At 39.7% G+C, this 12561-nt stretch overlaps 1 protein-coding gene and 1 pseudogene across 1 annotated transcript; both read right to left on the bottom strand.

Moving 5' to 3' along the window:
* Positions 1–467: 467 nt before the first annotated feature.
* LOC112199479 lies at positions 468–9152 on the bottom strand (annotated as a pseudogene).
* Positions 9153–10533: 1381 nt separating this feature from the next.
* On the bottom strand, positions 10534–12142 carry LOC112200625 (glucan endo-1,3-beta-glucosidase, basic vacuolar isoform). The gene is made up of 2 exons (XM_024341646.2): positions 11996–12142; positions 10534–11639 (listed from the first exon to the last, which is right to left on the bottom strand). The coding sequence occupies exons 1-2, from the start codon at positions 12072–12074 to the stop codon at positions 10612–10614; spliced, it is 1107 nt and encodes a 368-aa protein (XP_024197414.1). The 5' UTR covers positions 12075–12142; the 3' UTR covers positions 10534–10611.
* Between the last annotated feature and the right edge of the window lie 419 nt (positions 12143–12561).

The following is a 12561-nucleotide window of genomic DNA, read 5'->3' as shown; positions in this document are numbered from 1 at the left end:
CCACACGTGTGGAGGCGTGTTGAGAATATATATATCCCATATGGGAAAAATGGGACCTTGCCTATCGGTTTATAAAGATTTGGGCCATTCTATCCATTGCCAATTGGTTTTGGATTTGAATTCCAAATTACTTTATTATCATGGTATCAAAGCGCGCTTACCTATCTATATGGTTTCAGGGATGGCCACACATGCTCACCGTCACCCAATATAACTTGTCCACGTGTATGGTTTGAGAAATCGCCACACGTGCTGGAGTGTATTGAGAATGTGTATAAATATAACTCCCACATTGAAAAAAATATAACCTTGCTTATAGGTTTATAAGGGTTTGGGCCACTCCATCCATTGTTAATTGGTTTTGGATGTGAACCCCAAATTACTTTATCAAGGCATTCGCGCTCTCCATCCAGATTGAATATGATGACAAAGGAAGCTCATTTTTGTCCGATGTGCATGGTAGAGAACTACCCCTCAACCTTCGGCTTGCCTTTAGTGTCCTTCAGAGAAAATAACTTGGGTCGGAAACCCTTTTAGAGCAATTTCTCGACCTCTTCAAATTGCATTCCTTTGGTTTCAGGAACCAGTAAGTAAATGAATACAAGTCCAATGGTAAAAAACCCAACAATATGAGGAAGGTTCCAACGTAACCCGGTTCCGTAGTGAGGGTTAAGTATGTCTCACTCATAATGAGATTTGCAGTCCAGTTGAAAACTGCAGCAATCCCTCCACCAGTGCCTCTGTATCTCAATGGGTATATCTCTGAGTTCACAATCCAAGGAATAATTCCCATTCTAGGTGCATACATAATGATGTACAATCCCAACAAAATGACTGCAAATATACCAATTTTGCTAGGACACCCTTTAGAGTACCATACCCTATGTTCTTTATGGCATTGACTCCTGGGACCAGCTGCCAACAATTAAAAGCAAAATCAGATGAGCAATAATGCAATTTAGTTACAAATTTAAGTAATGATTTAGGACCGGCCCGGTATTGCTTCTTAGGAAGTACTTTCTGTTAATAATCCAAAAAGCATTCTTGACTGTTTCTGTCAACATTACCGAAAACGCCTTTGGTCATCCGAAAGGGTTTACCAAACTAGTCTTTGAAAATGTAGAGGTGAAATAGTTACTTACATTATCAACATTACTAGCACAGAAGGCGCAATATGTTGATTTCAAGCATGTCATGCAGTTCCATGCTGCAGGATTAGTAGCAGAAACATAAGTTGGACATGTAGTGTTGGTACCAAAGTGATTGGATTCCAAGTGGCTAATCATTGGAGAATGAGCTGTGGCATAGAAGGATACTCCAGCTAACACGATGAGTCAACTGATGATTCCGAACATGGAAATGATCATGAGCCTTCTCCTTCTGCATTTATCCACAAAGCACATGCTGATGAGTGTGCCGACCACATTGAAACTAAGAATTCAATATGTTTGGAATGCTTCAATATTATTCATCTCCAAATAGGTGGGTTATAAAGAGATACAAGAGTAATCCTAATAGGAAAAAATCTCCTCCAATTATATAGAATACATAATCTACATGTACAAGGAAAGTAAATATTTACATAATATTCTACACTCCCCCTCAAGTTGGTGCATAGATGTCGATCATGCCCAACTTGTCAATTGAGTTATCAAACACTTTCCTTGACACTCCTTTCGTAAGAACATTTGCTAACTGATCTTCTGTATACACGAAAGGGAAATGGACAATCTTCCTGTCCAGGTTTTCCTTAATGAAATGTCGATCTACTTCCACATGCTTAGTCTGGTCATGCTGTACAGGATTACGAGCAATTTCAATGGCAGATGTGCTATCACAATGCAAGTCCATAGGCTTCTTGAGTTTAAAACTCAAATCTTTCAACACATTACAAATCCACAACATCTCACAAACTCCATGTGTCATACCTCAAAACTCAGCTTCCGCACTTGACCTAGCAACAACCTTCTATTTCTTGCTGCGCCAAGTCACAAGGTTTCCTCCAACAAATGTAAAATACCCAGATGTTGACCATCTGTCCGTCTTATTACCAGCCCAATCTGCATCCGTGTACCCCACAACTTCCAACTCACCCTTTTTTTCAAACAACAAACCTCTATCGGGTGCCATCTTAAGATATCTCAGAATGCGATACACTGCACCTATATGCTCTTCACTAGGACAATGCATAAATTGACTAACCACACTCACCGCATAAGCAATATCAGGTCTAGTATGAGAAAGATAAATGAGCCTCCCTACTAGGCATTAGTACCTTCCTTTATCCATTGGAACTTGATCCGGATAGATGGTGAGGTTGTGGTTCATCTCGATCGGTGTCTCAATAGGGTTGCAGTCAAGCATCCTGGTTTCAGCTAACAAGTCAAGTACATACTTACGTTGAGACAAAGAAATTCCCTTTTTAGACCTTGCAACTTCAACTCCAAGAAAGTGCTTCAACTGTCCAAGGTCCTTATCTCAAACTCCTTAGAAATATACTTTTGTAGAGCCTTCATCTCTTTTAGATCTTCCCCTGTGACAATCATATCATCAACATATACTATCAGTGCAATAATCTTACCCCTACTACGCTTGATGAACAAAGTATGATCCGAGTTGCTAAACATCTTCATAGACTTAGAGAATTTTCCAAACCAAGCTCTAGGGGACTGCTTCAAACCATACAGAGACTTCTTCAACTTACAAACCTTGCCAGTATCACAAGGCATATTTTGACCCCTGGCAGCATGTCCATATACACTTCTTCCTCCAAGTTTCCATTGAGGAAAGCATTCTTCACATCAAACTGATGTAGAGACCAATCTTTAGTTGTTGCAAGTGAAATTAAGATTCGAACAGTATTGATCTTTGCTACAGGGGAAAATGTCTCTTCATAATCAATTCCATAGCACTGGGTATATCCTTTGGCAACTCATCGTGCTTTGTACCTGTCAATGTTTCCATCAGCTTTAATTTTTACAGTAAACACCCATTGACATCTAACAGTCTTCTTTCCGGTTGGTATAGTCACAATATCCCAAGTCAAGTTTTTCTGTAAAGCCTCTAGTTCTTCATTCATCGCTTGAGTCCACTTAGGGTCCTCAAAAGTATCTTGTACACTACTAGAAATAGATACAGTGGATAATTGATCAACAACAAGTGTATGTGACCCAGACAACCTATGGTTAGACATGTAATTAGCTATAGGATATTTAGCTTTGGTTTTGATGTCTGGCTCATATTATTTCTTAGGAATACCCTTGGTAACCCTTTGTGATTTCCTAGACTCAATATTATCTACCCCAGATGATTCATTCGAAATTAACGGTACCTGAGGAGGAACATTCGTAGCGGATTCTTCAGTTGACGGTGTAGAGAGGGGGAAAAACTCTGATAGATGAGGACGCATTGAGGCGTCGTTGTCAATTTCCTGGAGCGTATTGTCTTCACTTTGGGAATACTCACTGATGGAGCTAGACACTGGTCCTACGGCTTCCCTACTATTTTCGCAGGTGGAGGACCCCACGGCTGCACCATCTCTTTCTTTTCCACTTTCTTCATCATCTTTTTCTTTTCCACTTTGTTTTCCCACGGCAACTTTATGGTCTCTTTGGCATGTGGAGGGCCCCATGACAGCAATCTCCTTTTCTTTTTCGTTTCCTTCTGATGTATCCTTTTCTTTTTTCATTTCCTTCTGTTGTATCCTTTTCTTTTTCGTTTCCTATAGCCCCAGTTTCTGTTATATTTTCAATTGGAGAATTCCCAACTCCAAATCTTGATTCCAAAGCTTCTAATTCTTCAAATGCAAATAAATCTCAAGGATTTCCTTCACAACCTCTCTCCCCCTGAAGGGAAGACTCTGAACCTCCCCCTAAATAATAGGACATGAAACGCAACATCAAGAGAGACATGTATAGTGTCAGTAAGTGGATCATAACAGCGATAACCCTTTTGGAATTCAGTATAACCAACAAATATATACTTACGGGCACGGGGATCAAGCTTGCTGCATTGAGGATTGGGAATATGAACATAGATTACGCAGCCAAACACGCGAGGCTCAAGGTTTGGTAACAACGGAAGTGAAAGAAGTTTCTGAAGTTGCTGCTGAGGATTTTGAAATTCAATCACCCGAGAAAGAGTACGATTAATAAGGTAGGCAGCGGACTTCACAGCTTCTCCCCAATACTCACGAGGTACATGCATGCCAAACAAAGAGGCACGCACAACTTCAAGTAACTGTCGATTCTTCCTATCTGCCAATCCATTCTGTTGAGGGGTATACGAATTCGAGGTCTGATGTCGAATTCCATGAGATTTCATAAACTCCTGCATAGGGCCATTAACATATTCTCCTCCATTGTCAGATTAGAAAACTTGAATAGCTTGTTGGTACTGTGTAGACACCATCTTATGAAAGTCTTTGAACATGGAACACACATCACTCTTGTTCTTCAATAGCGACACCCAAGTCATACGAGTACAATCATCAATAAAAGTTACATAATATCGAGCTCCAGAAAGAGAAGGGATCTTGGCAGGACCCCAAACATCAGAATGAATTTTCATAAACGGAATGGGACTTTTATTAAAACTAGGTGAATATGGAATTCGATGACTCTTAGCCGGTTCACATACATCACAACGAAAATCTGAATCACTAACAACCGAAAACAAATGAGGTTGCAATTTCTTAAGATAACTAAAAGATAGATGACCCAAACGACGATGCCACAACCATACTGTTTCCTTAACATTCTCTACTCCATTGACCTGATTCACTTGTCCCAACAACTGTTGCTCTCCACTTTCTGTTAGATTCAAGTAGTAGAGTTTCCCCCTTCTAACACCATAACCAAGAATCCGCCCAGTCAGAATGTCCTGAAACACACAAAAAGAGGGATAAAAGGTCACAATACATGCTAGTGCTAAAATAATTTGGCCGACAGATAGGAGATTATATGCCAATGAAGGAACAACCAATACAAAATCAAGGGTTAATGTGTTAGATAGGACAACAGCGCCTTCTCCTGTAACCGGAGTGGGAGTACCATCAGCAGTGGAAACAATATTTTAAGAGGAGGGTTTCAACGTTTTTAAAAGGATAGGATCATTAGTCATATGGTCAGATGCACCTGTATCAATTATCCAAGAACTATTCATAGATACCTTACCCTTCATACCTGACTGTGCTACATTAGATGGTTGCTCTTCCTATGTAGTAGCTATGGCAGTTTTTCCGAGGTTCTTTCGCGGTTTCTTGGTGAAATCCCACCAATCAGGGTAGCCAATTACTTCATAGCACCGTTGCTTGCTATGATCCACATCTCCACAGATCGGACACTTTGTATTTGCATGTGGATTTGTTTTACCCAGAGGGCGGCATTGTGGAAGAGTTAAGAAGCCTGGAGGAGCATTAGATAGTCCCTATTTGCATTGGACAGCCATGACAGAGGACTCAGAGGCGTGTCCCATTGTCTGCCTATCAGAATGCCCCTTTTGAACATAGGCATAGCTTTGTTCCAAGTTGAATTTTGGGTCTTTGAGATCTCACCACAGACTTAATCATACTCTGAATCGAGTCCACTAAGAAACATGTGAACTCGCATTCGTGCCATGGTAGTAGTCTCTTGAACAACAGCAGCCATTGTGTTATTTTGGGAGGTTGAAACATTGGGTTTATCAATCTCTTGAAACATTCCCACCAATTCGTTGTAGTAGGTAGGAAGAGTTCGGCCATTCTGTTTCGCCCCAAAGCACTTCTTGTTTAATTCAAAAATCCTGGTTTCATCATAATCATCATAAAAAGTCTTCTCAAATGCTTCCTAAACATCTTTGGTTGTTGGGAGTCGGATATACCGATTCATAAGTAATGGCTCCATGGAATCAATAAGCCAACTCTTCACTTTTTCATTGTCTGTGGCCCAAACTTCAAATTCAAGGGAGTTCTCATTTGGTGCAGCTTTGGCTCCAGTGAAGTAGCCAACCTTTCCTCGTGTTCCAACCCTCATCTTCATAAGAGGTGCCCATATGGTGTAGTTGGATTCATTCAAGGCAACGCCTGTTGGAAACGCTGAATTATCTTGAGCAGTGGTATGATAATGATTGATGATAGGAGGCATGTTGTGGAGTGCAAAGGTGACAGCATCATCTTCCATTGGGCAGAATTGGGGCCTACACGTGACCAAAAAGGAGGGTTGGCTGCAGTAAGGCTTGTCGGCTAGGCCTAAATAAAGATATGCAGTGATGTGGTGATGTAGACTTGTCCCCACGTGATGCTTCTATGCTGCAACTTTCAATGTAAAAGCAATTTCAACTTCAAGATGGTTTTGCGGTGATGGGTAGTAGGAGAAAAAAAAAATCTAAATTGATCAGGTGATTTGTGAAGTTCTTCGAGATTCGGGTTTCAAAGGAATACAGTGCAGGGATTGAGCCTGCTCTGATACCAAGTAAAAACTAGGAATTCAATATATTTGTAATGCTTCAATATTATTCATCTCCAAATAGGAGGGTTATAAAGAGATACAAGAGTAATCTTAATAGGAAAAAATCTCCTACAATTATACTGAATACATAATCTACATGTACAAGGAAAATAAATATTTACAGAATATTCTACAAAGAGGAGGTGCCATAGCCGTTTGGTTCAATGTTTTCAAAGGCGATTTTGAGGCGAGCCCGGGGCGCGCTCCGGTGTGAGGCGACCAGAAAACGCCTCGCCGATCTAAATTGAGGCTTGCTGCTGGAAAAGCGTCCGCCCAGGCGTCGGGGCGGCCATTTTTGCCTAAGGCGAGGTCTGATGCGGCGGGAGGCGGAAGAAGATGGAAATCATGGAATAACGTGTATTTTTGTTTCTCCTTTCCTTTAGCCAAAACGACGTCGTTTTATACAGGTTCCTTTTCTGAAAATTTCTTTGGGCCAATCCAATATAGGTAGGTAACATGCAAAAGATAATGGCCCATTTACATATTCAAAGCCAAAAGCCCAAAGAATTCAATAATCTGATAATATATTTATTTGTTTATATTTTTATGTATTTGAATATAATTTATAAATGTAATATATTAGAATAATATTTGTGGGAAAAGCGGTCGCCTCATCGCCTTGAGGCACTCACCTCGCGAGGCACTAATAAGACGCCTTCGCCTTCGCTTTCGCATTTGAAAACATTGGTTTGGTTAGATGCGAATCCAGCAAATTGAACAATGGTTGGGCTGTAATGAACCACAAATTGCTGCGCGACTTGGATTGTGATCCCTGCATAGAGTCCTCTTCGGACCACGGTGTTGCCGAAAGCACCCTTTAGTTTTTCCATCATACTTTTCCCAATAGCTCCTTCCTCAGACTTTTCAAATTCGACAGATTCATGCAAGGCCTTCAGTTCATCATCGACTTCTTCCACAGGGTAAATTTTCGCTAAGATAGCCCTAGCTTCATCTACCTTGTTCTTTTTTATTAACAAAGAAATAACGGATGTAAGTAAATGGCTATGATACATGTTAGACAAAAACTTAAGTTCTCCAGTATGATTCAATAATGTATATCAACTTAACATTGACTAAAGTTTAAGACATAGCTAGTTTCTCCGTGATACCTCTCTGTAGAGCAATCTAGGAGACTCAGGGAGTGACAACATCAAAATAAACCGAACGAGAGCTGGAACACCAGCGACTCCAAGCATCCAACGCCATGTTCCAGGAGCCTTGTTGGCTAATACCAGATTGATGAGGTATGACAAAAACTGACCTCCTGTGATGAGAAGACCGTCTGTACTAACAAGAGCTCCTCTGATTCTATGAGGAGAAGCCTCTGAAATGTAGAGGGGCACGGTCATGGAAGCTATTCCAACTCCCAAACCAACTATGATTCTTCCAATGATGATCACCCAAGGAACGGGAACCACTCCCATAACTACTGCTCCAACGAAGAACACCACATATATCTGCTATTAATATTGATTTTTTGCGGCCAAGGGCATCGTTCATCCATCCTCCAATGGCAGTGCCAATGATAGCGCCTGCAACTGCCATACTCACAATGGTTTCTTGCAACAAAGTTTTCTTGTCAACTTCGTCAAAGTCCTCACGAATGTATAGCAGCGCCCCAGAAATGACACCTTCGTTATGCAAGTTTCCATTAGTTTATGAAGTTACCTTTGAATATATTGATTGTTGGTTTTGATTACAGTATCTACTATCTAGGTACCTGTGTCATATCCAAAAAAAGAGGCCTCCAATGCCAGCAGAGAGCGCAAGACGCATAATGTAAGGCGTTCGCCATGTGGTCTTCCAGCATTCTGTGAATTCTGTCTTACTAGATGGGTGTGCTCCCCCTTCCACCACCATTTTTCTCTACTTCTTGAAAGAAACTCCGATGCGCGCTGAAAATGTACTAATTTAACTTCTATGCCTGTAGAACTACACACTATCAATCCCTATGTAGAGCATGTATTCAACGTGTGGAAGATGAACCTTTAGATTGAAGTGGATATGAATTACCAAGTACGTCATACCAGTCCTATCTATATTAATATAGTTGCATTGTTCTAATTGAAAGGTTCTAGACATGTCTTATCTGTCTATAATTTTTACTGGACAAACATAGATATTTCGTTTTGTTTGTTTTGTTAAATTTTGTTATATTGGTAATTTGATCAAACCTAAACCTAACTCCCACAGTCCCACTTAACTAAGAAACTACCTATACTATCTCCCGGGGATTCAAGACGTTGGCCCATCTTGATTACCTACTCGAAAAAGTGTCTTACTACAGGTGGAGCTGGACTATCAAGGCCATCGAGTTTTTTACTTCAATTGATGGAAGCTATAGAACTAAATTATGGATGACTTATTTGCTCACTTAGTACGTACGTTTCAAAAGCAACGTACGTAAAAACTTATGGACCCTTTGAACTTGAGGAAACCCTGGGAAAGAATTTTTCAATCCATGCCATGTGACTAGGTGTAAGATTGTTGGGTTTCATGGTAGGGCTGAATGGTGGACATTGAAAGCTGAGCTATTGAACCAAAGATGAAGGAAGAAGAAGATGAGAGAAAGGGTGAGAAATGACGTAAAAAACTGAATGGGCTACATTGTATATTCTCTGTTAATTGTGAACAGTATATCAATAGCTTATTTATAGGCATAACAAAATTGAGGACCCTTCTAGTAAGAGATCCATTTTGGCTTTTTCATCACATATTGGGATCTCGACCGTTTAGTTTTTAAATCTATATGTGTAGATTACTTCTGCAAATTTTCAACCAAATTGACGATCGTTAAGACATTCATAACTGCGATTTACAATTATAAACACTGAATATTTAAGCTTGGACAGATTCAGTGCGTCCATTGATTTAATCTAGTTCAATACCTTAACGATCATCAATTTGGCTGAAAATTTGCAGAAGTGATCTATACATTAGAACCTAAAAACTGAACGGTCAAGATGCCAAAACGTGAGTCTCACAAGAGATCCCTTAAAATGACCAAAAGAGAAAATCCTTTAGTGAAAGAGCCCTCTAACAAAATTACGCTAACACCCTTTCATATTCCTAACAGATGTTTCTTCTTGCCAACTTACCTGAAGCCGCTTCATCCTCATGAGAGCGAAAACCTTACCCGCCCATCAAAAAGCTCTGTTGATCACATTGAAGATCATAAGGTTGCAGGCTCTTCCGTATGTAATCCAAACCAGCTGTGACATTTGTTTTACACTTATCCACGTCCACCTCCATCTTGTACTTAATTACTAATACTTCAACTAGTATACTTGCAGATGTTCCATTCATAAAAGCCTCCATTTCCATGTGGCTATTCCAGTTATCAAACCAAGCCCAAGAAAGACGACAAACCTGAAAAAGAGATATCATAGATTGTTTCCTGTACTCAAGTTAGCGGAAATGAGGGGGATGACAACGGGGATTTCATTGTTGGCAATAACTCTTATAAATATAAATACTATTATGCAGATAAGAACCAGTGTAAAACAAATAAAACAGTTAAAATCAGATAAGTAATATTCTGTTTCCACTATATATATATATATATATATATATATATGGAGTAAATGGAACCAGTTCAAAAGAAGACGAATCAAATTACTCCCTACATCTAACATGCAATATTCTCTATTGAAAATAATGTCTTACTTTTTTCTTCTTGTGAAATAGCTAGCTTGAAAGTATCTTTCTATCTTTAGTATCTTGAACTTGAGAACTAGCTATGGTCTCGTGATGGATCATGCAATTGTCTCATGACGTGGTAGCTAGAGAGACTAAAACAGTAAACCTTGTTTTATGTTCTGCTGAATTAACTTAATTAAACAAGGGTCGTTTCATATACATTAAGAAATTATTAACCGTAAAATTAATTTTTTGAGGACTGAATAAATAAATTAATTGATATCATATAACCGTATTAAATCAATATTAAAGTAATATAGACGAGTCTAAACTCACTCACGCTCACTCACGACCTTTAAGCCACATACAATATATAAGTAGAGATTGACTTTTACTACTACTCATGCACTTGATAAATAGAACTTATTCTCTTATTAATTTCAAGAAACACACTTACACCTTGGATATTGGGGTACTACAAATGCTATTACATATCACTCTTGAGGGAACTAGTAACATTATACTCAGCAGAAGTACTAGTTTCTAGTCTTCCTCCCCCGAAACTGAGGTGATACTTTGACTGTTTATTAGGGTAGAAAACCCCAAAGTGTTTCTCCAGCTCTGGGTTTTTCTGGTTCTCATCAAACATGGCAAACAAGTAAGTCTCTATGGCTCTACCGGGCCTCTTTGGGGTGCCCCCTTTCACATGCTGAATCAATTTGGAGTAATAAGTCCGAGCATTCTCAGGAGACGTTCCAAAGCCACCTGCCGAAGGCCACCCGCTTTCGGACACAACAACCTCCAAAGAACCACCCCATGCTCTCTCAAGAGCCGAGTACAAAGCATCCAGCATCGCATCAAACAGGTTTTGGTATCCTTTATTACCATCCCAAGCAACAACCGAAGGCGAAGTGAACAAGGCGTAAGGAAGAGAGATGTCTCTAGGGTTCCCAACATAACTAAAATATGTGTATATGTTAGCAAGCAGTGGTGCTTTAGCATAAACCAAGTAGCCGATAATTGGGTCCAGATATCCTCTCACGTCACCACGAAATGCTCCTTGGGATGGAGGGTAAGAGACTCCTATTAAGGTCGTGTCGATGGCGGTTGAGACCTTGATTCGGTCATGTAGGTTGGCTGCTCTGACTGCCTGGTACACGTGCTGCATGGCGGGGAGGAGGAACTGAGCCAGAGATGTGTCTCCGTTAACGGGGCTTACTTCATTTCCAACGGCAATGTACTTGATTCTGACGCTAGGGTAGAAGTTGAGGACATTTGTTTTTACCCAATTTTGGGCATTGGAGGGGTTTTTAGCGAAGTCCTGAAGGAGCGAGTTTGGGACACCGAGGATGAGTTCGATGTTGGAGCCCCGGAGAGCTTCAAGAGCACCATGGTTTGGGTCATAGAGTCTCATCCGGTTGATCTTATTTGATTTGTAGAGAGATATGACTTCCGAGTGGGAAGGGAGGTTGTTGCCCATCATTCCATAACAAACACCTACTGATGATTGTGCGCCTGCATACATATATAGAGTTAAATTAGCTAGGTCCGAATCTCACATAACTTCAGTTTCTACAAATTTAAACCCTATAACTATAATATACAGGAGCCTTGAATTTCAATCCAGAGCAACAAGTGAGTGGAATGATGTAATCGAATATACAGAATAATTTCTAATTAGTACCATACCTTTTAGTTTATACTCATAATCTCAACTTGGGAAGTCCAAATATATATGTTTTTATGATTTCAGAACAGTTTACTACTCTACTATCATCGTTATAATTGATTGTTGGACATACTAGAACTGACTTAAACTGCTAAAAATATAACTGCGACACGAGAGAGAGAGAGAGAGAGAGAGTTTTCACCTGGTATAGAAATGATTGCCACCAGAAATCCCAAAAGAAACGTGATGCTAGTCGTGAATGGAAGAAATATAGCAGCCATAGCTATAGGAAAGAATAGCTAGCCGGTTTGGTTTTTCTCATGTCATCCAATTGGGTTCTATTTATAGACATCGAGATTAATTAAGTTTCCTCTAGGCTTATAGCGATGAATATAAAATGCATTCCCTTTTAATTATAGTAGCTTATATTAATGCATGGCGGCCTATATATGAATATAAACTTATATTAATGCATGGCTGCCTATATGTGAATATAAAAGAAATAAATAAAAGATGCATCCTATTAATCCACATAATTGTATCCGTCGATAGGGTAAACCAATTGCCATTACAAAAATGACAGGAAAAAATAAAAAAAAGAAACAAACAACCATTTGGCCACCAAAACTTGACAATTTACGCTGCCATCATTTTTTGGAGTCGAATATTAATCGGGTGAGTTAGGCAGTATGCATGTGAGCATACCAGAATCCAGAAAACATGCATCTAACCAGGTCCTTAATTTGGATTTAGCTAATTATAACTTCG

This window comes from Rosa chinensis, chromosome 4 (genome assembly GCF_002994745.2).
Source record: "Rosa chinensis cultivar Old Blush chromosome 4, RchiOBHm-V2, whole genome shotgun sequence".
Lineage (NCBI taxonomy): Eukaryota > Viridiplantae > Streptophyta > Magnoliopsida > Rosales > Rosaceae > Rosa > Rosa chinensis.
The sequence above is the reverse complement of the archived record's forward strand: the minus strand, read 5'-3'. Positions and strand labels throughout refer to the sequence as shown.

Excerpts from the sequence above, each read along its gene's own strand:
- LOC112200625 (XM_024341646.2), bottom strand. The coding sequence starts at position 12,074 with ATGGCTGCTATATTTCTTCCATTCACGACTAGCATCACGTTTCTTTTG. Across the intron at positions 11,640-11,995 it reads GGCAATCATTTCTATACCAG|GCGCACAATCATCAGTAGGT; the intron begins GTGAAAACTCTC and ends ATATGTATGCAG.